At 37.8% G+C, this 26,909-nt stretch overlaps 1 protein-coding gene across 9 annotated transcripts in view; it reads left to right on the plus strand.

Annotated features, from left to right (window-relative positions):
- SOX5 (SRY-box transcription factor 5) overlaps nucleotides 1-25,591 on the plus strand; it is a 958,250-nt gene extending 932,659 nt beyond the window's left edge. For all 9 annotated transcript variants that reach the window (XM_044229411.1, XM_044229413.1, XM_044229414.1 and 6 more), the window contains 4 exons: nucleotides 14,053-14,161; nucleotides 16,961-17,134; nucleotides 22,655-22,871; nucleotides 24,838-25,591. In XM_044229411.1, the coding sequence (XP_044085346.1) occupies nucleotides 14,053-14,161; nucleotides 16,961-17,134; nucleotides 22,655-22,871; nucleotides 24,838-25,141 (804 nt within the window). In that variant the 3' untranslated portion in view covers nucleotides 25,142-25,591. The remainder of the gene's footprint in view (nucleotides 1-14,052; nucleotides 14,162-16,960; nucleotides 17,135-22,654; nucleotides 22,872-24,837) is intronic.
- Nucleotides 25,592-26,909: the final 1,318 nt, after the last annotated feature.

Below are 26,909 nucleotides of genomic sequence, written 5' to 3' on the forward strand. Positions count from 1 at the left end.
TTTAATGAACACCTGCTACAAATCAGGGGTGGTAGGATTGTGTACTTGAGCTACTCTATTGAACAAGAAAATATGTCCCCTCCTTCATAAAGTGTATGGCTTAAATCAAATTAGTATTTTGACTGTTAATGATGGCATCTTTGTGTGAATCTACTGGTAGGAAGTAAATAAAGGCACCACCCATTTTGCTTAGCCTATGAGATCATTTCAATACCTGAGCGACCAAGGTACCTTCTTATTCTTCCACATGAAGTGACAGCACTATGCCTATGTTGTTTTTCTCTTAATACCTACCCTTTTAGTATATCTGTATGCCTACGTTGTTTTTCTCCTAATACCTACCCATTTAATATATCTTTACAATTGCCTGACTTTACCCATGGCCAGAGCACAGGTAGATCAGTAGTTGGTTTGAAATTTTGCTTTCGTTTGAAAGACATAAACAGGATATATGATAAAATTTTTGCACTCTATCATATCATTTGAATACCAAAAGAAGGACATTTCTCTCACTGAAACAATATTCCTAAATCCAGAAAGTATGTGAAGTGGAGGGGCGGGATTAGGGGTGGGGGAGTGGTGGATAAAAAGAAAGAAACAGATAGAAAGGATCTGGGAGAAATGAAAGGGGAAAAGAGAAGAAATCCAGCCTGGGGTTTCCCACTGGTCCAAGAGGTAATAGATAGCAGGACCTGAGATCCCTATGTTGGAATCCTGCCATGGAGATCTGTTTTCTTGAGTACACAAATCTCATACATAGTATTTTCTCCACATTTTAAATGACCAACATGGTTGTCCCAAGCAGAAAGTCTTAATTCTGAAAAGCTGTAATTGGTAGTAAAAACAATTAGAGGTGTGAAGATAGGGACAAATGTTTTCTAGTAATATACACCAAAACACATAATGAAAGTCATTTTTACTAAAACACATTTTAATTGAAGACTTTTAAAAGATTTCTCATTTTTTACTTTTCTTGGAAGTATTTCAACATACCCAAAAAACTGTGTATGTCAGGTTTCTTGGAAACTCTGGGACACTGTGTTATTTATAATTGTCATTTCAGGTTAATTATAGCCTGATTGCATATTCGGATAATGTTATCTTCACAGATTAGTGTTGTGGATGAATAAAAAAAAAATCTTCTCAGGTGGGGAGAATCAGAAAGACCCACCATATTCTGAGTTTGTCAAAATCACCCTCTTTGCTTCATTAACACCCACGTGGCACAATCTTGACCATAGGACCAACAGCATACTCAGGTTCCGACCTTATGTGTGAAGGTAGCCATAGTTAATAGGAAATCATGCAGACTTCAGTTTTTGTCCTGATACCACCAGACGGTATTAATAGAATAGAGACCCAATGCACTTGACTGCAATGTGGTATAGACCAGAAGCTTCCCTGCTTCTCTCCCTTACCCCCAGTGTAGTTATCCTAGGGGAATGACGCCTATGCTGTCTTACTTTTAAGGTATGAATTTCATTACGTGTGTCAGGAAATCCTTGTAATTTTTAGCATATAATGAAGTTCTGGAGGAGGCAGTCGGTGGCATTAGTTCAACAGCTCAGTGATATCAGGGTTGAAATCTCTGTGATCCTCTTAGCTTTTCCCTTAGGGTCATAAAATGTTGCTGAACATAACAACTGTGCCATGAAGGCAGGCCAGTTCGGGAAGGAGAAGCAGTTTTCTCTTTGCTATTTTCGGTCCTTTCACATAGAGATGTGTTCCTTTCCTCCTTCATTCACATAGGGGTGTTTCTTACGTTATTCACATAGAGATGTTTCACTACACCCCTCAAGAAGACTTTCATAAACATCTCATTTGGGTAGAAATGGGTTGAATGCATACCGTGAAAAGAATTACTGGCCAATGCAAGAGAAGGTGCCTGAAGTTGACCGTGCATTATATTTGGGGACTGAATTAGAGACCTTAGCTTATCCTCCTGGAGACCAAGGGACAGCTTAAGGTCAAAGAGTATATTGGCAGAAAAGAAAAGGACCAGAATGGCTATTCAGTAGGAAAAGGCCATCGTAACCCACAGCTGCATGACAAAAATGGTATCAAGGCTCTCAAATATTTTCTTCATGAAACTGGTTTGTTTTGATTGTGTTAGATTTGTTGCCATCTATCTAACTACTTTCATTCTTGCACTGCTACGTGTTCAGGGACTTATACCTTGTCTGTAGTTCTCAAAGAAGTAAAGAGCACATAAGCATGCACACACACACACACACACACACACACGCACGCACACCCCAGCCTTGCTTGGCTGACAGATTAAACCAATGAGTGTGTGTTCTTGCACGTGTGTCTACATGTTAAGTCTGACTTATGTACTACTTTCACATATAAAACAGATTTCACTCACAACAACAGCACGCAGTTGTGTGCATCTGGTTTTTACAATAGAGAATTTGCCCCACCAAGCAAACATTAATTGCCTACAGTGTACCTGAAATCTAAATGCCTACGCATGCTATGAATTCTTCTATTACTGCAAGGAAGGATACCTGGCACAGTGCATTGCTTTTTCTCCTGAGGTTCCGTGAAAATTCATTGTAAATTTCTATAGAATAAGGGGGAAATTTAGAGAGTCAGAGGTATATTTTAAACTGTAATTTATTCCACAATGATGGCAGTCTCTCCTTTCACTTGTCAGTCATACTCCTAAGAAGCCTTACCACACACACTGTATAGACTCATTTGTAAACAGAGGTTAATTTTTATCACTCGCTGCTTGGAAACTCTTCCACTACAACCTCCTTCTTTTCTGCTATTGTCAACCTCTTTCTTTCCCTTTAACAGAGTGCCAAACATGAAATGACAGTGACCAATGTTGACTTAATGTGGATGTTTAATAATGAAAAAAAGTGTGTCAGTCCCAGCATTAGTTACAAATGGCAGTAAGTGTATCGATGGCAGCCCTGTAATAATTTTACATCCATCATTCTCTCCCGATGCTTCGCTAGCCATCTGATGGATGGGGCGGGCCGTGTTAACTCTTCAGAAACTGACACAGTGTCTCTAGTTCAGCATTATCTAACACATGCTCCTTCTCTCAGATAAGGACAAGGCATGTGAGGAATTGTGAATTGCAGGTTTCGCTTTGAAAAAGTGAATATGAAGGAATTCATGCCTCTGCATTCAGTGGAAGACACTACAATTAATTAATGATTTATGGATGGCTTTTGTAGATGTTGCCTTTAGCTAAAATGAATTAGAGAAGTCGAATTAGAGCTAGGTATTTCAGTGGTTAGGGGAAAAAAAATTCATGAAGGCGTGTTAGGTAAATCCTTAGGGAGGAAGTGAGATAGATCATTGCCTCACAGTGGGGGGTGGGGGGTTGTGCAGGGAGGGGGAGTGCATGTGAGCATGGTGAGCGATTTTTTTTTAAAAACCCAAATTTTTAAGTCTGCTGGTTGGAATTCGTCTAGGAAAAACTACAGTGACACAGATTATGAATATTGTTGCTTTATTAAAGTGAGTATAGATTATTTTTTAATCTCTACATTTACGTATTAATTATTCCACAACTTTAAAAGACACACACACATCTGACGTTGAATGCTTGCCTTTTTATTATTGGTGTCTCTCTACTCTGAAAATTTATATCAAATGGATAGAGAACTGCTTTCTAGGCGACTGATTATTAGGAAATCGAGACCAGCTTTTATGTGCAAGTTGGCATTTGATCCTTGGGTTTTCTTCTCTTTTGTTTTTCATTCATAAAACCTTCTCATTTCTGAGTGTCTTAGCTAGGGAACACTTCTTATGGGACAGGAGGGGAGAGAAAAACCCCTTAGTGAATATTATCAGCACAGAGCAGCCAGTTTGCAAAGACCATGACAAAAAGGCAAATAGCTATTATGTCATCACCTATCCATCACTCTAGATGTCAGCCTTTCAATAATTCCAATCGACATTCTCGACAGGCTGGTGCAAGTTAAAGGGGCTGTTTGTTTCTAGAAATTGAGTATGGGCTGTCTATAGCCTTTTGTTCCAGATGGTTTTCTTCTGTGTCTTTTCATTTCTTTCTTTTTTCTTTCTTTTCTTTTTGGGGGTATTTAATTGAAATACATGCCGAGTTTGCAGACTGCAAAGATCAGAGCTGTTTTCGTCCAGCAGTGGTAACTATGCATTAAACATTTTGATTTGTTTGAGCTTGAAGTTTAGTCCTTTTTTGCCATTTGCTTCATGGAGTTTGTGTATATTTACAGCCTCTGCATTTAATGGCCACATGCCTTATTTTCACAGATGGCCAGTGGAAGACTTTTTCTTTCTCTTAGTATAGCCCGCTTTCAGTTTTGCTACATTTGTCACGGTGCCACTACTTGCAGCTAGCAAGTGCCCACGCTTGGTGGGGAGCAATTATGGTGTGAGTTTTTAAGGAGCTTTTTAAAGGTTTTTTTTTTTCTTTTCCAGTAAACTTTTTATGGTTTAATTTTCAAGCCTAGAAAAGCTGTGCATGTTTTCAAACAGAGAGTCTTGTGTTCTTTACATCATTCTGGTAGAGGGGTTAGTGCAGGATGGTCCAATAAAATGAGACACACAGGGCATGCCAAATTGGGCTTTCGGATAGACACCCACAGGCCTCTCTGATGATTGAAATTGTCTATTCATTTAAAGACACAAGGAGATGCTCACAATAGTACTCCTGAAAAAAGCAAGTTTTGAAAACACCACGTAGAGGATGATCCAGATATTTTTAAAGTATAGTTCTATGTTGCGTAGATAAAACACTAGAAAAATAATACGGTAGAGTGATGCCAAGGTGGTAGGGTTGTAACTTGGCATCCATGGGCCCACGCTGCTGATTTTTCTAAATTTCCTATAAGTGAAGTAAGAGTCATTTTGTTGTTGGACCAGAAGTGTTCTCTTTAAAAACCTGATCTATTAAGAAAGGTCTTTCCTTCACTTCTCCATTGCCTCCTCCTCATCCCCAAGATCGCATGCTACCTTCAAGACAATTAAACACTAAAGCGCTGAAATAATTAGACACCTTCGTTTTTCCATTACCCTCTTATATTTACTAGATGTGTTGCATTCTGTATTGCCATTTATTGCAAACTACTTTACCAGTATGGATTTAAAGCGATGAGGAAAATATTCTGAACTGAGCATGTATTTCGAAGGGTCTCACTGAATCTCTCCAAGCATATCACTCCCCCCCCCCTTTTTTTTTAACAAATGAGAAAGACTTGCTCATGGGTCATAGAAATAATAATGGCTCTTGCTATTTATTTTGTGCTTTTACCCTCACATCAGCTTGCAGCCTCGTCCTGTAATATGAGCAGAACAGTATTCTATCTTTGTTTTAAAAATAAAAATGAGATTTGAGAAGATTACAGGAATTCCAGCGGGAGACCAGTTTTTAAGCCAAGGTCCTGTGGCTTGGAGCTCAGTCTCTTTTCTAATGGACCGTGCTGAGGAAGTTCGAGAAAGTACCCAGTGTCTGATGATTAGCTTGTGCTCCGGCATTGGTCATGTGTATTAGTACCGTCTTGAGGCTTTATTACAGAAATCTCATTTAAGCAGTTCCCATCTCCATAATGTGTACCTTGTTCTTCCCATTCTTTGTTTTTCCTACGTCTGTTCCCTTCCTAGGTCTCTGTTCCCTCACCATGCATCACTAGCCGCCTCACTAAAGGATGAGCTCGGAAAACAAACAAACAAACAAAAAAAACCAGAAGAACACGCTCCATCGTATTGGTTTTGCTTCTTGTAAGCAGGGTGAATAAAACATGTGAAGTTTTAGCTGTTGATTAAATTGAGATTCTAAATATCTATTCTAATCTGTATTTTTCTCTCCCTTCCCTTAAAACAACCATGGATAATTGAAAAGTGAACTATAACTCCGATGTGCCCATTTCTATTTGTCAGGCCCAGCAATTCTGAACCAAGCCATGAGTCTTTAAAATAGTCCAATTATATTTATTTAACTGAGGTGACTGCTGGCTACTCAGGCTACATTCATAAGAAAGCTAACAGTTTTATAGCTTTTATTTCGTGAAAAGGAAAAATTAAAGAGAAAAATTCTATACATTTCTGGAGCTCAATAACTGAGTTGCCCATTGTTTATAGAACAATTATCATCAGACAATGTTCAAGTTTTGTGTTTACATCTATGTAGCCCTCCCACCTACCGGACATCCTGCCTCAGCCGTGATTTCTATTGTTTTTCTTTGTTGGCCTCCTGTTTTTCTCACATTAACCCTTGTGATTTAACTCAGTGCAGTATCTCTATCTGCCCTGCTTTGAAATATAACAACATTTTTTTTTAGACTTTGGTTAAACGCTGACCACGTACACAAACATCTGAAAACCCTCGGGTCTTAGTTTTTTCTTCTCCTGCCTTCCTGTTTCCACAGGTACACACCGTAAGCGCTCCTGCGACAAATAAAGACCGGTATTTTGCCATGACAGTGATCATGTGTGCCTTCTTTGTGACTGATTTGTTTTCTACAGATTCCCTTGAGTGGCTTTTTTGTGCATGAATCCCCCAGACCTCAGTGACTTTTTCCTGTCCCTGGCAGTGGTTTTCTGTTTTAAGGACTAAATTAGGAATGTTGAATTTGGGCATATAACTGTGTCTTTCACAAAGTACCTGAATCTGTGACTCTGATTGTCTCTGTGAATTTGACAGTCTCTTCACAAAATATGTCTCAATAACCCTATTTTTTTTTCCATAATTTGAAATCTCTTCCTTGACTTTAAGAAAATGATGGTAGAATTCACAGTCACAAGTGGAGTGCCTTTAAGGTTTGGAACCGAAAAACTTTAGAGAAAACTGTCATTTATTATAGAGAAGATATGTATAGTTTTATATATTGGTCACAATTTTTTAGTTCTGGTTTAGCGAGTATCCAGTAAAGTCGGACATAGAATTGCAGGTTTGAAAGACAATGAAAACGGCCTTGAATTTCCTCCTCAGTATTTTTAGTATGCCAGACATAGGTAGTCCTATTCCAGTTCTCGAAAATCTCCAGAAGGGGGAAAATTTTTGCGTCTTGAGGCAGCTCACTTACTGGACAGATACCTTTAACTATTAGACAACTCTGTGGCTTATTATATTTCACTTGATAACTTACACCCATCAGTCAGTGTTGTGTCTCTTGACTTTAGATGGCCAAATTCTATCCCTTTTTCACCCATAACAGGGCTTGAGTCTTTTTTAAATAAGTTAATTCTCAACATATTTAAAGACAGGCATTTTGTACCTGCTTTTCCCATCCCATTCAACTTTCTTTTTCAGAGTCCAACGCAACTTCTCCATAATGAGAATAAGGATATTGTTAAGAACATAATCTAAAGCTGAGTTAAGCCCAAAACATTATGACCATTGAGCATCCCTGGTGTGCATTCCAGTTCCTGTAGAAAAATAAACTAAGGTCATTATAATATTGGTTTTTTAATTTTTATTTTTTTTAAAGATTTTATTTATTTATTTGTGAGAGAGAGAGAGAAAAAACGAGCACAGGCAGGCAGAGTGGCAGCAGAGGCAGAGGGAGAAGCAGGCTCCATGACGAGCAAGGAGCCTGATGTGAGACTTGATCCCAGGATGCTGGGATCATGACCCGAGCTGAAGGCAGCCGCTTAACCAACTGAGCCACCCAGGTGTCCCTATAATATTGTTTTTGTTAATGAATCCATACTGGCTTTTTGTTGTCACTACATCCTCTATTATGTGCTCTTAGCCAAAGTTTGTAACCACCACTTCTGTCTTTTCTGGAACTTACACTAAGTGCTCAGGTCATTGTTTTTCAAATTTCTCTCGTCTTTCATAAATCAGAGTTAATCGTCATTAACTTTCTAATATTTCTCCTACTTTAAATCAGTTCTTTAAAAATCATAGATAGGGATTCGCCAATTTTATCTATAAATTATGCTACCATCTTGGAAAATTATTCATCTGGATAGATGTGAATTCATAGAAACTGTGTGTTTCCTGCAAAACCATTCCGTCATTCTTCAACTTCACAGTACTTTTTAAGAAAACTTGATCTGCCAGTATACTTTACTTTGACCAGATTGCCTGATAAAACGAAGTTTCTAAGAAATTTAGGTGAAATTATACTTAGGAAACATTTCATGAAGGTGGCTACCAAATTTCGTGAAAGGAAATTAGACTGTAAACAAAATTATGTGTTCTAATTCATGATTTTCTCCACTAGGGGAAACTCTGGATTTTGTAAAAGAAAACATAAAGATTAAATAAGGATGATTTTCTAGATGAGTAGACCAGAGGCCATTTATGGACCTTTCCAACCCCTTAGTTCCCATATCTCTATGACTGATCCTCTGATGGAAATATTCCTACAGGATACCGGATCACACAGTACTAGTGTATCTGGAAATAACCCACTGGATACATTTATGGTTGACCAGAATAAAATTAGTGAATGATTTCTTCAACTTATGTTTTTGTTAGTCTTAAAGTGAGGTGTGTGTGTGTGCCTGCATGTGAGAGGAAAGAGAGAGAGAGAGAGAATGTATTTGTATATAATTTATATACAATTTACAAGAAAGCCTTCTCTCCCATTCGTGCTGTTAGATGATGTGGGTGGATGGTTATTTTTTAGGAAATGGTGTTCTCAATAAGCAAGAGTGGAACCGAGAAGTTGAGGCGGTGGACATATGCATTATTTCTTTGTATTTTACTTAAGCTGATGAGAAAAATCTCCAACTGATAAATCATTATGACATTATAAATAATCTTTCATCTTCTTTGGTGGTCTGTGAGGTTCACATAATTGGAGGGTTAAAAACCTTTTTGTTTCATTCTTCCTCCCATGTCATTAGTATAGAAGTAGACCATAAAAAAAAAGTGCAGCCAGAAGGGGTTTAACTGTTACTGATTCAACATTTGACAGTCACACTCTATTCTGTCATTTCATGCATGTGCTTTTTATGAGTTTTATAGCTTTGTGAGCTTTATTTCAGGGATGTCCATTATGATAGCTGATCCACAGCCCATCTCTATTTGTGTATTGTGTCTGCTGGGGAGCAAAGCCCATCACTTACACGAATCCCAATTTCAAGGAGTAACAGAGGAGCTATTTAGTCGTGCATTGTTTAATTTGGGATTAGGTAACTAAGGAAGTATCTACCTCTTCTAAAACAGAGTTTTTGTGTTTTTTTTGTTTTGTTTTGTTTTCACTGTGCTATGAAATAACACAGGATATTTGTTTGAGCCTCTATAAACAGTGAATTTTTAGTTATATTCTGTATGAGTTGAAGTATTGGAATAAGAGATGTTTTCAATTTAAGTATGTACTAGACTTAAAAACTATCGTGCCCGAACATCAAGTGAAAAAATGAAAAAGATTAAAAAGATTGTTCAGATGTTAGACAAGAGGAATTTAAAAAAAATCTCAACAATTTTTAGAGTTGTTAGCCAAACTCTCCTTTTGAATGCGTATTTGTCCACTACTCTAGCCATAGAAAATAAAAGGTCATACCCCCAGCAAATTACTTAATACTGGTATTGAACTAACTTTTCCTGTAATTCATATATGTCAGGAAGGATCTTTATTTTTTCAATTTCCCTCATTGAGTTTTTTCCCTAATATTAAAAACACAGATACCTTAATTTGTTAAGCTGATGAGACTCTATCATTATATTTAAACCCCATTTTACAAATTAGGATTCTGGGACTCAGGGAGGAGAATTGATTTGTCTAAAGTAGCATAGCTAATATACACAGCAAGACTTTGGTCAAGAAGTGATGTTTTGGACCCCCAAACCCATTTTTTTTTTCTCTGTATGTCCTCTTCCCATTAATCCCAATGGTCTTTTGCCCTTCCGGAGGTACAGCTCTTTACCGACTACTTCTAATAAACTCATTGCTTACATCTCTAGATATTTCTTGACTTTGCTCGTTGATTCCCACCATAGCGTGGTGTGCACAAATAATACATGTGTTGTTTTCTATTAAGCAAGTCAGCTGAATGAGCCCCAGAGCCCAAGACCAGCTGTCAAATTGCCTAAGTGAACATTAGCACAGTAATAATACTTCTTTAAAGGCTGGGTTTTAGAATCATTTAGTTGACCCCAAAAAAGTATATGACCTAAAACTATATTTTCTTCTGTAGATGGGATACAATTCTTTTGGATCCTTGCTCAAGTCAACATGGGGTCACAAGATTTTTCAAGTAAAAATAGACTTTACCTAATGTTGCCCTTTGATCTCAGTAAACCTACAGTATTGTATAAGATTTGATTAGCTAGGTCAGAATCATCTTTCTAAAGGAAATCTTATTGTTATCTAATTGCTAATTTGTAATCAAGAGAGAAAGCATATAGGTCATCTTGTTCGATCTTCATTTATAAATTCTCAAGATCCATTTTGACTACTTTCTAGTAACTAATATGCTTGTACCTTCTACTCTGAGATTACTCAGAGCATTTCAGAATTTTAGCAAGTGTTTCTTTAAATGTGTTTTTTTTTTTAATTTTTTGATAGAAAAAAGGTAGAGAGAAAAAACAGCAAATCTTGTCAGTTTCAAACCAGCATTTGGGTAGTATTGAAGGGTGTGAAGTAAAAATGCTGTACTGGATTTGTATTCGAGAACACTGATCTTAAAGTGGGGCCAGGGGGTGTTCTTTGTCTGTACAAATTCTTGACTAATGTGTTTTTCACTGGAGCCAGATGGGACTAAGAGTCTAACTTTGATAAGAATTATCACTTGTGCCCATCAGCACTTTTCTCTGTTTCCCCAAGGTCAATTTCTTGTGTTTTCCATTTTCAGGATCTTCCCCATTTACTCCCCTTCTACCTAATATCAAACTGAATTCATTCTGTTTCAGCTGCCTCTATTAATTAACTAATTAAAGGGGAGAGTCGGGGGGAGAGGTTGAGGAAGAAGGAAAGAGAAAAATCTCAAGCAGACACTTAGCTCAGAGCCCTGTTAGGGCTCGATCTCACAACCCTGAGATCTTGACCTGAGCTGAAATAAAGAGTCAGACACTTAATCCACTGAACCACCCAGACACCCTCAGGTGCCTCTATTTAGAAAAGATAAATTTAATTATAGGAACTTTGGGAATCAAAATGTTACCTTTTTGAGTAATGTTGGCTCTTTTGAAAAGAGGCTTTTAGAAAAGGAAAGATTTACTCCAAGGAACAGAAACTTTTAAATGGTTGAATTTTAGAATGATAGTGCATAGAGATGGACTTTTGGGGGAAGGGAACAACCAGAGATGGTGGAATTGGAAGGAGTAGGATCAGAGGAATCTTCTCAAGATACCGGCATTTGGGCTTTATAACATTTGGCTGATTCTTTCTCCTCCTATATACCTAAATAGATTGAATTTAAACTTTTGATAACGATTCTTAAATTCAACTCATTCTTCTGATGTTTCAGTATGTTATCTAGACAACTATCCACGTGAAGATTGATATATACCCCATACATAAAAACTAAAACATAGGGCACCTGGGTGGCACCTGGATGGCTCAGTCGGTTAAGCATCTACCTTTAGCTCAGATCGTGATCCAGAGTCTGGGGATCCATCCCCGTATCAGGCTCCCTGCTCAGTGGGAGTCTGCTTCTCCCTATGCCCTGTTCCCTGCTTGTACTCTCTCTCTTTCACTCTCCCTCTCTCAGTTCAGTAAGTAGAATCTTAAAATTAAAAAAAAAGAACTAAATATAAACTTTCATTTACTATAGGATCAATTTTCATATGAAATTACATGGTAATTATTTGCCATGGAACGTTTGTATTTTTATATGCCATGTATTTACCGTGTAAGCACTTAGGTTTTAGTATAGCCCCTTTACCTCAATTCCTTTAAGTCTTCTGAATTTATTGTCAGGAAGAATTTTTTTAATGTGCCAATGTTACCATTTTGATTTACATTTGTAAAGTGTTTTAATTACAGGCACACCACACATTCTCTGATTCCTCCAGTCCCATCCCATTTCCGTGTTAACATGTCAGAGAATCAGCTATGCAAAAAGTCACAAAAACAATGCAGCTTATCTCGTTAACTTCCACTATCTCCCACTGACATGCTCTTGGGAAGTATTGTAAATTTCATTTTGGGTAACTAATTAATTTTATTGTATCGCATACTTTAGGGTTAGATGATTAGAAGTTACTTACTGTAAAAACTAATGGTTAGTTTCCTGCCCATCATTTGCTAATTTTAGTCTCTTGGTGAGATGGTACAAGATCCATACAGCTGAACTTGGAAACTTAGCAGTCACTCAACATTTCATCTTTTTTTCTACTCCAGTTGCCTCCATTTTGCTTTTTCTTCTTAAAAGACTTTGCTTCAGAATAGAGAACTCTTTCTAAAATATGTAGCATTTATTGCCCTATCCACCATTAAATCAAAACCTGAGAGGCAATCCATGCCTAGTATATTCCCCAAAGATTGTACAGTGAAGGTCATTGACTGGAGTTGATCAGATCATGTTGATGGACTGTGTGTGTGTGTGTGTGTGTGTGTGTGTTTGTGTGTGTTAATGTAACTGTCGTCTATTTTAACAGCTACATTTACTATAAAGAGAGTCTGTTAAGTGGGTGTCCTTGGTGGTCCTGTTCTTAACCGAATATATACAGCAGACTCTCAGCAAAAGAAATCCAGAGCACATAAAACAGCTGAAAATACCAATTTTACACAAACTAACTGGATCAGGTTCTATATTTTTAAATATATAATTTAGTTCTGGTACTGTATAGACCTGTAGAACTCAAGTTGATAACAAGTTCTTTGTTTCTAATTTCCCTGCTGTGTTTTATAATAATGGACAATTAAATATTTTTTGTACTAAATCATACATACAGACTTTGATGAATAGGAGTTTCAAGGCCACTAAATTGAGAGAATTTTTTTATCTAGTATGTACAGTTGTAATACTGTCAGAGATTTTATAGAGATAAAGCATGTACTATATTAATATCAATATCCTAATGGTCCTCAGTGGGAACATTAGTTGGGCCCCTTTACCTGTAATGTAATTATTTTAAGTAGTTGATTATTTTCTGTGAACCTTTTATTGTGTCAGTAGCTATCTCACCATATATGTGAGTCATCTGTACATTTCATGATGGTGTTCCTCAGAAAATGAGGTAATTAATTATAAAAAAAAACTGAGCAAATTTTATGAAATCCAGTAGATGCTTTTCTTAAAACTGTTTTTGAACCAAGTCATCCTCAGAGCAGTGATGGAAAGTGCTAAAAAAAGTTGTAAACCTTCCATCGTATGATTTTTCTTTTTATAAAATCACCCAATTACTTAATTGAAAGTTGTTTAATATCTCATGTGGTTTAGATTGAGCATTATGTTTTCTTTGAAAATAATTTAGTTTATAATGCCATGTTCTCCGTGAATTCAAATCATGCACTGCATGCTTTTAAATGACTTGATGTCTTTGCAGATCTAATTTTGGTGTATTTGTATCGCAAATAATTCGCCAACTCAATATTTTGGCTTAGCAATCCAAATCAAATTGTGGTCCAAGTAGCAGGCACTCACATCGAATGTACAGAGACTTGACAAGCAATTAGCAATGAATATTTAAACGTCTTCATTACCCTTGCATGAGGAATGCAGATGGCATTTAGGGAGATGGCAACCAGAGGGCACTCCTGTGAATTATGTTTCTATCGGTTGGTCACCTGACTATTGGAAGACTTTCTCTGGGCTCCATGCCACTCCTGTACTTCTAGTGTCTGGCTAAAAGTAAAGGCATTCCAAATGTTGTAAGACAGGTTGCTTTCATGAAATTTCTCTGCACGTTTTATGACTCGGGAAGATTGTCTCCAGGGATCCCGGCACATACCCCTGAGGCACACCAAACCCAAATGCCAAGGCTATATAGGGGATTCTAAGAATCAGAGTTCCTTCAAAAACCCCTGCTGAACATTTGCTTCAGTCACTTCAACATAATTATGGTGCTGAATGTGCAAAGGTGAATAAATCAACATTCTGTCCTTCCCAGAAGCTAATGTATTGTATATATGGCTCAAGAAAAAAAAAAAGATGTCTTTGAATAAGTACAATTTCCAGATTGAGCTCTCATTATAAATTTCTTTTTTTAAGGAAAAAACAACACTGGAGAGTCTGACTCAGCAACTGGCAGTTAAACAGAATGAAGAAGGAAAATTTAGCCATGCCATGATGGATTTCAATATGAGTGGAGATTCTGATGGTTTGTGAAAATTGTTCTTGTCTATTCTGATAATGTGCAGACGTGTCTATTTGTCCCAGTTAAAACGACTAAAAAGTATGTAAGACAGCCACTTTATACCTGGTTGTTACAAGGAGAGCTCACATGTACTGAGAAGTTCCCATGTGCCAAGTAATCTGCTGAGGGCTTTGCATAAATCCTCTCATTCATTTCTAGCACATCCTATGAGAGAAATACTGTTACAAATAAAGAGCTGGGCCCCTGGGAATTTTGAGCCATTTTTCTCCAAGATAACAGGGCTGTTGAGTACCAGAGGCAGGTCTTGAATTCAAGATGGCATGATTCTGAAGCACATACTACCAGTCACTGCTAAACTTCTCTCACTTCCCTATTTCTTGTACCCAAAGCAAACTGTTCAGAAACTTGGGTCTGTAAGCTCATTTTCCAGTTTTCATTTGTCAAACTTGGACCAGAATACAAGGCGAAGTGGATATTTTCAGGAGACACACACATTTGTGTGTGTGTTTGTGTGTGTGTGTGTGTGTATATTTGCATTTTGGAGCCCTTCACTCTTCTACTGTCTACTCGTCTGTCAGGTGTCCTCCCTCCCCTTTATTACCCAGCTGGAACACCGGCGGCACAATCTCATGTTTTCTTCACATGCCTGGAGGCTTCTGTTGTCTGCATCATCTCTGAACATGCTAAACATCCCCAATGACAACTAGCTAAAGTGACACGCTAATTTTAATAGCACAGCGAAGAGAGATAAAGAAAGTACTATTCCCCTTCTCCTGAGCCATAGCTGGGAACGTCCCTCCAGTGTCTGGCGCTATGTATGCATTTTGAGAGCACAGTCCTCAGATGTGTCACTATGGGAGAGAAAGTCTGCTGCATGTAGAAAAGACTGCACTGGAGCAAACCATTAGGAAGCATACTTTAGGACAGAGGAGATGGCCTTGAGTTCCCCTATATATATAACTGTCTACTCAGTACCTTGGCCCAATACTGCTTTGAAGTGCAGTTCTACACTAGCCTTGAGACTAGCCAAACTTGAGGGCATAGCAGATAATATTATCAAAACTGAATTTTATTCAGTTGGATATCCAACCAAAGTCAGTGTTTTCCTGGCCTGTTGGAGCCAAACAGTTCCTTCTCTTTTCTACCTCCCTTGGCTAAGATAAACCTGGCCTAAGTACATATAAAGAGCTTGTTTAGCTTTGATGAAGTTGCATAATGTTTATTTTATTGCTTATGTTGTTGTAAGGTGTAAGAACAAGAAAAAGCAGATGTGCAAATGATCATTTGCTAGTTACAAACCCATTTCAGAAAGATGTTGCCATGTATTAGCACTCATTTTCGTCAATAAAAAGACAATTACTGGTAATAACACATTTCATAAATTTTAAGTTGTATTAGCATGATAAAATATACCCATAGTAATCAGCGTTAAAACATCACAATTTTGTGGCTGTTATTTGTTAAACTGAGCCATGCTTGTATACAAAATGTTTTCCAATCTTCATCAGACCAAAGATCATAGTATGAGTAAGAAATAATAAGAAACACCACCACCAGGTATGCTGTGTTTTTGTTGGCTGCTCTAGAGGTCTTCAAGTCTGGATAATTTTGGTTGATTCATATTCCCTCTAAGTGAGGAAAGAGAGGAAAAGGAGTATGAAGAAAGAAAAAAAAAAAGCAATGTTTTTATTAAAGATACAAGCTCTAGAAATGCCCAAATTATTTAAAAATCTTATATGTTACCAAAATACATCTCTTCCATATTTTCTAACAATAACCCTAGAAAACTTGGTTTCACCATTGTATGGTTACTTCTGCTTCTCCTGATTTTCTTTGCCTAAACTTGAGTATCTCGGAGGCTGTTTAATCTGGTGAAATTACTCTACAAAGTCATGTGAAGCCTAGAGGAGTGACGGCAGCTTCCAAGGGTTCTACGGTGGCTCTTGGTTATGTTTTTATCACCATGAGTCCTGACTGGAAAGGAACTTTCAGTGGGTCTCTTTGGGTAACTTTAGACATGAGGGAGAAAATTCAGGGGAATGATTATATTATTTGTTTCACCTTAAATATGTGGCTGTGGACTTTTAAAGAAACCATAGTAGTATAACTGTTTATTTATTTTCCCCCTATGATTTTCAGAGATCTTCTGGGAATCAGGCCATCATTGGTGCATCAACGTAGTTCATGTATTTATTAGCACAAAATTGCAAGGAAAAGCCAAACATGTTACAGAAGAATTTCCATAATTATTTTAACTTCACATTTTTATTTAGATTACTTCAAAAAGGGGAAAAGGGTATGGCTACTGTGTGTTCTGACCATCTTTAGGTAGCAGAGACATATCCTCACTAGTGGTCACCCATTGTGCCAAAGAGAACAGTGTTTCACAATTTTGTGAGCTTCTCTAACTGTTTAATATTTCCATGGTACCAGAATGCCTATTGGTATGCCCCAACTATTCTCTTTCCAATTTGCATCAAAGATTACACATTCAGATTTCTTGTGTCCTCTTGAAAGAAAATGGTGAAATAGTCCATAGTCCATCCAACAAAGGGAGAAAAACATATTAGAATTAGATTAAAAATATAGATACGATGATTGCCACCATGGGGCTTATCACAAAAACTTCATGAACAAGCATTTGTCTCAAGAACTGGAGGTACTACTATCAGATGTACTTTTTATATTCATATTTCGATAGACTAGATAGAATAGATATTTCACTAGACAAATATTCAGTAGCAATGAATAGAATTACCAAAAGTCTTAACACTCACATGAGGCAATGTTCCCTATTTTTAGGAAGTGCTGGAGTCTCAGAATCAAGAATTTACAGAGAATCCAGAGGCCGTGGTAGCAATGAACCCCACATAAAACGTCCAATGAACGCCTTCATGGTGTGGGCTAAAGATGAACGAAGGAAAATCCTTCAAGCCTTTCCTGACATGCACAACTCCAACATCAGCAAGATATTGGGTAAGAAACATATTAATGGTTATGAGACGCATGGAATAAACGTACAGCTCTGTTTCCTGCAGTTGTTGAAAGGTACTGGCTTTGGAGGTGGGGGTGATCTGTTTATCTAAATAAGCACTATTAAATGAGGCTTTCCTTCTGATGACGAAGCCTTTCATGTCTGTGGAGAAAGGTGCTCAGTTTTTATAGCTTGCTTAGTCCTGTGGCTCCCTACTAATTGTTGCAATATTTTCTCTTCTTTAAGATCTAGAGATATTTTGTAGCAAGACAAAGAAAAAAGTTTCCTCTGAGCCAGTTGACAATGAGGTTGACTGTATTTGTTCTTTCCCTTTGAGCTACAGAATTCTTCATGTGCTAGGGCTGGAGAATACATATAGGTGAGGTTTGTTCTGGTGCTATAACTGAAAGTCAGTTAAGACTGCTGGGACACAAGAAGATGAGGCGTGTGGTGCAATTTTTAATTTATACTTTTTGTAGCCTGCAGCAGATTTTCAGCATCTTTTAAAAAGGGACTTTTCCTGCTATTGCAGCTTTCAGCTTAACAGATACAGTACATATTTGCCTTACGTACATAGATGCTGAAAGCACGCAGAAGAGATGGTAAGAGGTAGGGTAATGATTATAAAAGACCAACTATAGACCAGTTGAAGTCCCAGAAAAAGGAAGGGAAGATACAATTTCTTTTGCACTGTTCACTTGACATCATCACCACCTTCTTCACCTTCAGATAGTGGGGTGGCTAGCTACCAGATAATCTAAGCATATTTTAGATTATTTATTCCCTGACTTCTAAGAGCTAAACAACAAGAAAAGAATAGGAAAGAATTTGGGCTTCAACAAATAAGTAATGCAACAAAACAGAAACCATTAATCACTTGAACTTACGTTTCGGTTTTCATCTAAATAATTTTGAGATCTTTAAATGAACGTTATATCAAAAGATAGCAGTATGTGAAGCTTAGAAAATGTGAATATTTATGGATAAAGGAAATGCACATTTTTTACATCTCTACCATCTCTGATCTGTTTTTCCTTTTTTATGACCAAATTTTACCTTCCATATGAAGTTTCCCATTTTTTTAAAAGATTTTATTTATTGGAGAGACAGAGATCACAAGTAGGCAGAGAGGCAGGCAGAGAGAGAGAGAGGGGGAAGCAGGCTCCCCACTGAGCAAAGAGCCTGTTGCGGGGCTCGATCCCAGGATCCTGGGATCATGACCTGAGCCAAAGGCCAAGGCTTTAACCCACTGAGCCACCCAGGTGCCCCAAAGTGTCCCATTTTTTAAATAGATACCATACCTGTTCCATTTGGTAAAACTCTAGAAAAGGATAAAATACTTTATGTAAATATATTCCATATCCTAATGTATCAGTTATTGCAAAATTAGAAATCGCAAAACATTAAAATTTGAAAAAACAGACTAAATACTGATTGTTTAAACTGTCTATATCATCCAATTCCTGTGTCTGAATACTGGAAAAATGATAGTCACTGATTAAAACTTTATCCTAAGTGTAAGAGAAATATCAGTTTTGGTAATGTGAAATACTTTAGGAAATGCAGCATAAGATTTTATGGGAAGGCATGACCAGCTACAAGCATTTTTTTTCTGGTTTGAAGGAAAGACTATAAGAATGACCATATGATTGTATCATAATGGCTGACACGAGAAAGAGTGCTGTCTGATTTTAGACTTTTCATGAGAATTGTGTTTATTAAAGATATAGCAGGAAGAAAAGAAAAACACTGAGGTGTTTCGGACCTCAATATTTGGTCATAGCTTCAAATAAATAAGTGATCTTCAGATATCCAGAAGATCATTCGAACTGGCCCATTTCATATACAAGTACAAAGAAAGCTTGATGTTTTCCTCTTTACTGATTGTTTTGGATAACAGCCTCCGACAGCATGCCGCTAATTCATTCTGCTTAAAACAGGCGCTTGAGCTGGGTTGACATTTTACATAGTCTCTGGGGATCCTAGTTGACATTTTAAAGGGCTTCTAAGCATTTTATAATACCCTAAAATCTGGTTTTAATAAGCCATTCTGCTGAAATTGTTAACATAAGGAATCACCTTTTACTGTTTGGCACTAGATCAGGGGATGGGGGACATCTTTTTCTGATTAGATATACAGTAGTTGGAGTAAAATGTGCAAATTCATTACAGACCCCATGGAGATGACAATGCTGCTCAGCTCAAACTCTTCATTTTTATTGTATTGGCAGATTTAGAAAGGAAAAGAGGACTCTCAAGACTGGTGGTGATTTCTTTCTTCCTTCCCCCCCCCCTTCTTATTTTGAACATCAGATTTTTTAATTTAATCATCCTCTTTGTCATCAGGGGGAATACCCAAATGTCCTTCTGCATTTTAAAGACTGTAAAAGACCAGTCTTTTGAAAAATGCAGTGAACATACTCCCTGCATGTGGTCCAGGGTAAGCAACCAGCCCCACCCAGATCAGGTAGATGATTTCATCTCCTCCTGAGGGAACTAAATTGCTCATGTAGTGTGTCTCAGGGTTCACATCATAGCTATATTCAGTGGATGCTGTACCTGCAAAGCCATTAAAACCCAAACCAAACTTGTTATTTGTTTTTCTCTATTAGAAAGTTATTAAAAAACGAAAACTGTATTTGCCACCAAACCGAAACACTGTCTGTCTCTACTGCCATAAAACGGAATAGTTAGCCATTTTGCCAAGTACACACGGTGCTTAGGCTACCTTAATTCTTTAAAAAGACATAACTATGATACGGCCATCTTTTAAAAATGTAATTTAGGATTCAGTGATATTTCCAAGGAAATTGTATTATCAAGTATCTAAACATTCTGTGATTCCCGTTCATGCAGATTTGGAAGTCAACTTTTCGGAGAATTTACACCCTTTTATTGTGTATGTCATCTTTATGTTAATATATCTTTCATTTATCATATAATGTCTATATGTGTATATATATATCACTTTCTCTCTGCATTTCAGCTAGATCGACGTTAAGTTCCTCCAATTCCTCTTCCCACTTGACCATTCTGCTCTTCCTCCATAGAAAGCCCTCCCTTTCTGATTCCTTTAGGAGTCATTTCCACAGCAAAGCTTTCCTGACCTACAAAAGATTGATCCCAACTCCTTGTCATGGCCACATAGCTTCCTGTACATTCCACAATTGTAATTAAAATAATAAATTTTTTAATTAGCTGCTTAATAGATTTTTTTCTCCACTGGAATATGAGCCTCAAGAAGATAAAGAACATAATGATTCATCACTGAATATTCAGTGATTAATACAGCAGGATGCACATAGTAGGAAATTTAAAAAGGGTTATTACATTCTGAGGCAGGTTACTATGAGGCATAAACATTCCTTTTCCTTAGAGACATACATGCTTTTCAAGCTTATAGAGCATTCAGACTTAGAGAAGAACACTTAGCAATTCCTCTTCTAATTGAGAATGCTAGTTTCTTTGTTCTCTCTAGTGATAAAGATACGGAATTTTAAAGTCAACAATCATAGGTCCATTTTTCAATGTACTTATGTAATTCTTAAGTAAATTATTTCTGGTATGCTCACTTTTGCACTCCCTGATCTGAAGTTTAGAGCCCTGTTACACATACTTGGAAGAAACTTCCCAAAAAGAATTGATCTAGTTCAATAGTATTATAGCTTTATCTGTGTTTCTGTTTGCCCTGAGAATAACATCACAGTTCCCAGTACCTCTAGAGAATATTGTTGGGCAATACAGTGTTTGAGATCATACCTACAAATTATTGGACATGGCTATTTAAACACAAGTTTCAGAAAGGAATAAAAAAAAAACCTCTAATTTTTGAGCTATAACCTGGATTTCTGCAGTAAATAGAATAAAATCATATTGACTGTCCAGATCGGAAAAAAAATATGTTTATAAATTTTTGTAACACCTACGTGGATAGATCCACTCAGGCAACATCTGTTCCAATAGGAAAGAATTCTAAGGGAAGAGTATCATCCCTGTTACTGTATTCCTTTAATACATGTAACAGTCCATATTGAGGAATTACCTGCATTTGTAGGGAAGAACTGTTCATCAGTGAGCTATTTGCATTTGAGATACGGAATTATGGTTGAGTAAGGAATTCATTCAAAAGTCTTAAGATCTTGCTTTGATGACCTTGCAGGGCAGGTAAAGCTTCTGTACCAGAACCTATTTAGTAGGGAACTCCCAATTCCGGTTATTTTGGTCTTTGTACATTTGGGTAAAGTTGAGCATTACTTGCTGATAAACACACTTCATCTGCAAATAGAATCTCCTCACATGCTTAATAAAAAGTGAACATTATTACCACTACTTATTTTACTACTACACATAGCCACAGTAATAGAACCAAAACTTTAAATCACATTTATATTGAGAATTAGCATAACTATTTTTAATTAAGCTGCATGCTGTGTGTGTGTGTGTGTGTGTGTGTGTGTGAGATCCTAGTTGAAGCCAAACCAAAATCAAAAGTGAAAAGAAGGGGAAAACCAAGTTGGATTTCCAATTGGATTAATATTATTAATGCATACTATTCTTCAAGAAATGACATCTCTTTATATTATTGAAAGTTGATTTATTAAGAGAAAAATCTTACCCTATACATATTTATTCTGGCAGTTCTAACCTCTGCTAGATCATAGCAGGTGGCTATAGGTATCTAAAAGCATACATTGTAGCATGTTCAGGTTCAATTACATCCAACCTGAGTTTGAGTCACAGGTTTGCAATTTAATAGTTTTGTGACCTTGGATAAGTTACTTCATCTATTTGAATTTTAATTTTCTCATCTATGGAAATAGGTAAAAATGCTAATACTACCTTACAGGATTCCAGTGAAAGGTAAAAATGGACAACTTGTGTAAAGTTTTTAGCACAGTATCTAGCACACAGTAGTTACTCAGTGCATGTTCATTAATATAATTTTTGTAATTAAAGTTTTAATGAAATGAATTTTTAAATGCAGTTATTCATGAAAGCATACTTCCAAGTTTTGAGGAGAATTATATGTAGCATATGTGAGAAACCCTTGTAGTAAATAATGTGTATCCCCCACCTAAAAATACTCAGCACCTAGATAATTAGCCACAGATTGAAAATGTATAATAAGTTTTTGCATAAATTTTCAGTTCACAGTTGAATTATATCATGGTCCAATGTGGAAACAAAAGGTATATTCTTTAAATTATCTGTGAGCTTTTAAATATATAATGTACATGGTTGGCTCAGTTGTTAATTCCAGCCAGAAAAAAAAAAAAAAAAAAAAAAAGGATCGTCCCACCTTTGTATCTTTGGGTACACAGTTTCCTTAAGGACACAGCCAGCAACACCTCTGTCCTGTGGGATCTCACCTCATGAGTCATCCTTTGCTAATCAAACACGTTTTAATGTGTTTCTGAGTTTGAGCCCGCATTTTTACTTTAGATTTACTTGTTCTCAGGGCTATCTTTTTAGGAACCTCTGCAGCTGCGCCAGTTGGAATCCTAACCTTCTTTTCCTCACAGGATCTCGCTGGAAAGCTATGACGAACCTAGAGAAACAGCCATATTACGAGGAGCAAGCCCGTCTCAGCAAGCAGCACCTGGAGAAGTACCCCGACTACAAATACAAGCCGCGGCCCAAGCGCACCTGCCTCGTGGACGGCAAGAAGCTGCGCATCGGCGAGTACAAGGCGATCATGCGGAACAGGCGGCAGGAGATGCGGCAGTACTTCAATGTCGGGTATGGGCCTCTCGGTCGCGTCTGCACGGGGAGCGCTCCTTGTTCCACTTAATGGGGTGTGAGACATTCTTATTCTGCTGCGAGGCAGCCTTTTGAAAAAGAGCCTGAACTCCGTGTATTTTCGGGGACTAGACTGTCACCCCATCTGTACCTCTATATGGAGGGACTCCAAGGACCTCGGACCTTGGCTCTCCCAGGAGCTTCCTGGGAGAGCTTCCTTAACACAGAATTGTGGCTTGAGGATAAACTATCTGAAAGTAAGCCTTTTGAAGTGCGTTGTTAAATATTCCTCTGCCCTGTGACAAAGTACTGTACTCCTAGATATTATCACAGGGGAAACAAAAGCATCAGCCCCTATGAAGACCTGTACATTCACAGTCATAGCTTAATTTTGAATAGCTAAAAACCCATGTCATATAACATATAAAAATGTTAAAAAGTTACAGTGTGTTTGAATAAGGATTCTGCGAAGACAGTAGGTAAGAAACATTAGGAAGTCATCTCCCTACTCTGACAAAAATTGTACTGGCAGAATTGTGTCTATTCTGTGGACATTCCTGTGGAGCTTCCTTAACACAGAATTGTGGCTTGAGGATAAACTATCTGAAAGTAAGCCTTTTGAAGTGCGTTGTTAAAAATTGGGAAGCATCATCAGTTCTTTGCCTCGTTGGCGTTCATTACTTCCAAGGCGTCGCATGGACAAGTTCGACACCAGTCTTGTTGGAGATAATACATCATAAAAATGGTTTCCAAAGAAACGCTTGCTTTGGAATATAGAGGGGTTTCTGGGCTGTCAAGGCACATGTGTGGCCTTTGTATCAGGCAAAGTGGAGATTCTATTTAGGGCACAACAAGGTTGTGAACGGGAAAGCTCGCTTCTGAATCAAGAATGGAGCTCCCAGGAGGTCTTACCCTGCTTCTTCTGGCAGGGCTGGGTGCTGTGTCCTGTGATGCTGCCAGCAGTTTCATTGCTTCTGCAGAATTTTCTCAGAAAGCAGGGAAAGGAGGTAGCTCCTATTTGGAACAGAAGTTATTAAGATCCCAGGGGCTTCTTAGAATAATAAATACTGTTCTGAAAATGGCCAGAGGATACTTTTTTTTTTTTTTTTAAAAGTCTGCCCTCCCTATCTTCCTTCCTAGAAAGAGTCTGTAGGCTCTGTGCTTTATATGCCAATGCATGACTCTCCTCAAAGCTGAGCACAAAACCTGACACGGATGAAATAGTAGACATATGAATGAACAAACGAACGAATGAATGAATGGAGCCTAAATGAACATCATCTATTAATCCCTTCCCAGTAGGACCAGCTACATAATTTGTGGAGCCCAGTGCAAAATGAAAATGTGGGATTTCTGTTAAAGAGTTAAGTTCTGCTGCCATATCTTGAAATTCTTTAACCCAAGCATAAGGTCTTTCTAAGCCCAGGGCCTTGTGTGGCTGCAGAGCTGTCTGCCCTGCTTCCCATCCCCCCCAACTATTGCAGGGACCAGGTGGGCAATGGGTTACTGTTCAGTTCTGGTGATTTCTGAGCAATAACATTTTATTTTGAGAACTCTAATATTTTAGGGTGTTTTTTTTTTTTTCCCATTGAAATTGCATTATCTGTAGCTTAATTATTTCTAAAAACACTGTTGTAGTGAAGGGGACATGAACTTGGGGTCAAGTTCTGCTGCTTAATCTTTCTGCACCTCAGGTTTTGTTTTGTTTTTTATAAAATAAGATAGTAATAAAACAGTTATTTTAAGAGTCAAATAGGTAACACATGTAAGTGCCTTATGATCTGCCAAGCTGTAGACAGAGGTAAGGTATTGACATCACAGGAGGATGCAATTTTTTGAATGTTGGGCAATAGGATAAGAATCACGGTTTTAGATTTGGGCAAGCTGAGCAGATTCGTTATAGAGTAAAGCGTGCCTCTGAGTATCCCCTCACCCACAGTCTTTTTTTGGGACTTCCTCTCTGCAGGCAACAAGCACAGATCCCCATCGCCACCGCTGGTGTTGTGTACCCTGGAGCCATCGCCATGGCGGGAATGCCCTCCCCTCACCTGCCCTCAGAGCACTCAAGCGTGTCCAGCAGCCCAGAGCCCGGGATGCCTGTTATCCAGAGCACTTATGGCGTGAAAGGAGAGGAGCCACATATCAAAGAAGAGATACAGGCCGAGGACATCAACGGAGAAATTTATGATGAGTTCGATGAGGAAGAGGATGACCCAGATGTAGATTATGGGAGTGACAGTGAAAACCATATTGCAGGACAAGCCAACTGATAAGGGTCAAAAGATTGTTGTGACCTTAGGACTTAAAGAAGCCCTAGCTGGTTCATCCTTACCAGTGGCCAAGCACATTAACTTTCTCATACACTGACTGTTACTTTAACTGTTAGTCTTAAATAGTTGGGACATCAGCTGACTAATAGACCTCAGCCTCAAAAGGCTTGGAAAGGAAAAAAAAAAAAATACAAGCAAACAACAATATCAACAACAAGAGATTGAAATAAGCTATGGGTAAAATAATGCCAGTAATTCAGCTGCTACATCCAAGCACTGAAGTCTTACCCGTCAACTTTTTTTTTTTTAATAAACTTTATGGCTGTTTGTTCTACAATGTTCTAGAAATTCTCACTCAGGTACACAGTGCCAACAAGTGGCTTGTGAATGTGTTTTGTTGTTTTGTGCTACAATTTTTAAAAAAATAAGTTTTGTTTTGTTTTTTGGGGTTTCTGGGTTTTTTCCTTTTCTTTTTCTTTCCTTTCTTTTTTTTTTTTTTTTGTAATGCACCTGACAGAAAAAAAGAAAGATGAATTTCTCTTTACTTCTCTCCACCTTCTCCATCTCTATACTTTAAAGATGGAAGTCTGTGCATGGGGGGGAAGAGGGAAAAAGAGCCTGTTTTTAACTTCCTTGCTATCCACCACAAAATAAGCAATTATTTTCTTTAGAAGACTTTATCTATTGCACACCACACTACATCTTTGAGCAAGTGCCAAATTTGTACTGAAGTGTTGACCCAGTTCCTTTTTTTTTTCCTTTCCTTTTTCCTGTTCCTTCTTAAGTTAGGACAGTGTTATATCTTAGACAATCCCTTGAAAAACCTGAAATACCAGCAGCTGGTGAGATTTGACTTTTTTTTTTCTTAAATGGAAACTGTAGGTGCTGTTCTCAGGTGAAAAGAGAGAGAGAGAGAGAGACATAAGAAATTTAGAGAAAAAAAATATTTTCTGATCTTGGATTTTTGTGTGTATGTATGTGTGTGATTATGGTACTAATAGGAATAACATTGAACCATTGTGAGTTAAACCCACATCTGGGGATGAAATCCCACATCCTCCTAAGTGACTGGTCTGGAAGCAACCTTGACCTTGACTTTGCACTTCAAATGACAACCAAGATAGGGCTCAGAAATTATATTTTTAAATTTCTAATACGATTATTATTGGATGGATCAGGCGGCCCTGTGTAATCGAGGTGTGCATGTATAACATGGAAGCTACTAGCAAACTATTCCCAGATGTCCCTTCTTCCTGGTCAGTTGGTTCCACTAACGTTTGCGATTTAATGATTTCTGTTTGTTTTTCCTATTGATAATATTGAGCAAAGCAATCCTTGTTTTCCTTGACTGTATTTGGCCGTTTTCCAGAAACACAGAATTAGCTTATTTCTTCAACATTCCATCCTTTCCTGATCAGGAAATGGAACTGATGATTTTGTAAGGTATTTTTCATCTCTCCATGAAATGAGGCGGAGGCCATTTGCATTTCACAATTGTGGGCCATGTGCATCCCATCCCATAAAAACCAGGATTTGATTAAAAGTCATAGCAGCCTGACAGAAACAGAGCCTGGCTGAACCCAGTGATCCTTGCTACTACTTTCCCTTGCCGTAAGACGAATCCACAGAAGTCCAGTTTTTGGTTCCAGCCAAATATGTGCGTACAGCAACAACTTATGGTGACAGAACTGCTTGTTTAGATTTTGCCAGCCATACGCCTAGGCAGTTACAGGGCTTGTACAAATAAATGCAAAATCACTTCAAGTCT

This window comes from Neovison vison, chromosome 12 (genome assembly GCF_020171115.1).
Source record: "Neovison vison isolate M4711 chromosome 12, ASM_NN_V1, whole genome shotgun sequence".
In the NCBI taxonomy this organism is placed as follows: domain Eukaryota; kingdom Metazoa; phylum Chordata; class Mammalia; order Carnivora; family Mustelidae; genus Neogale; species Neogale vison.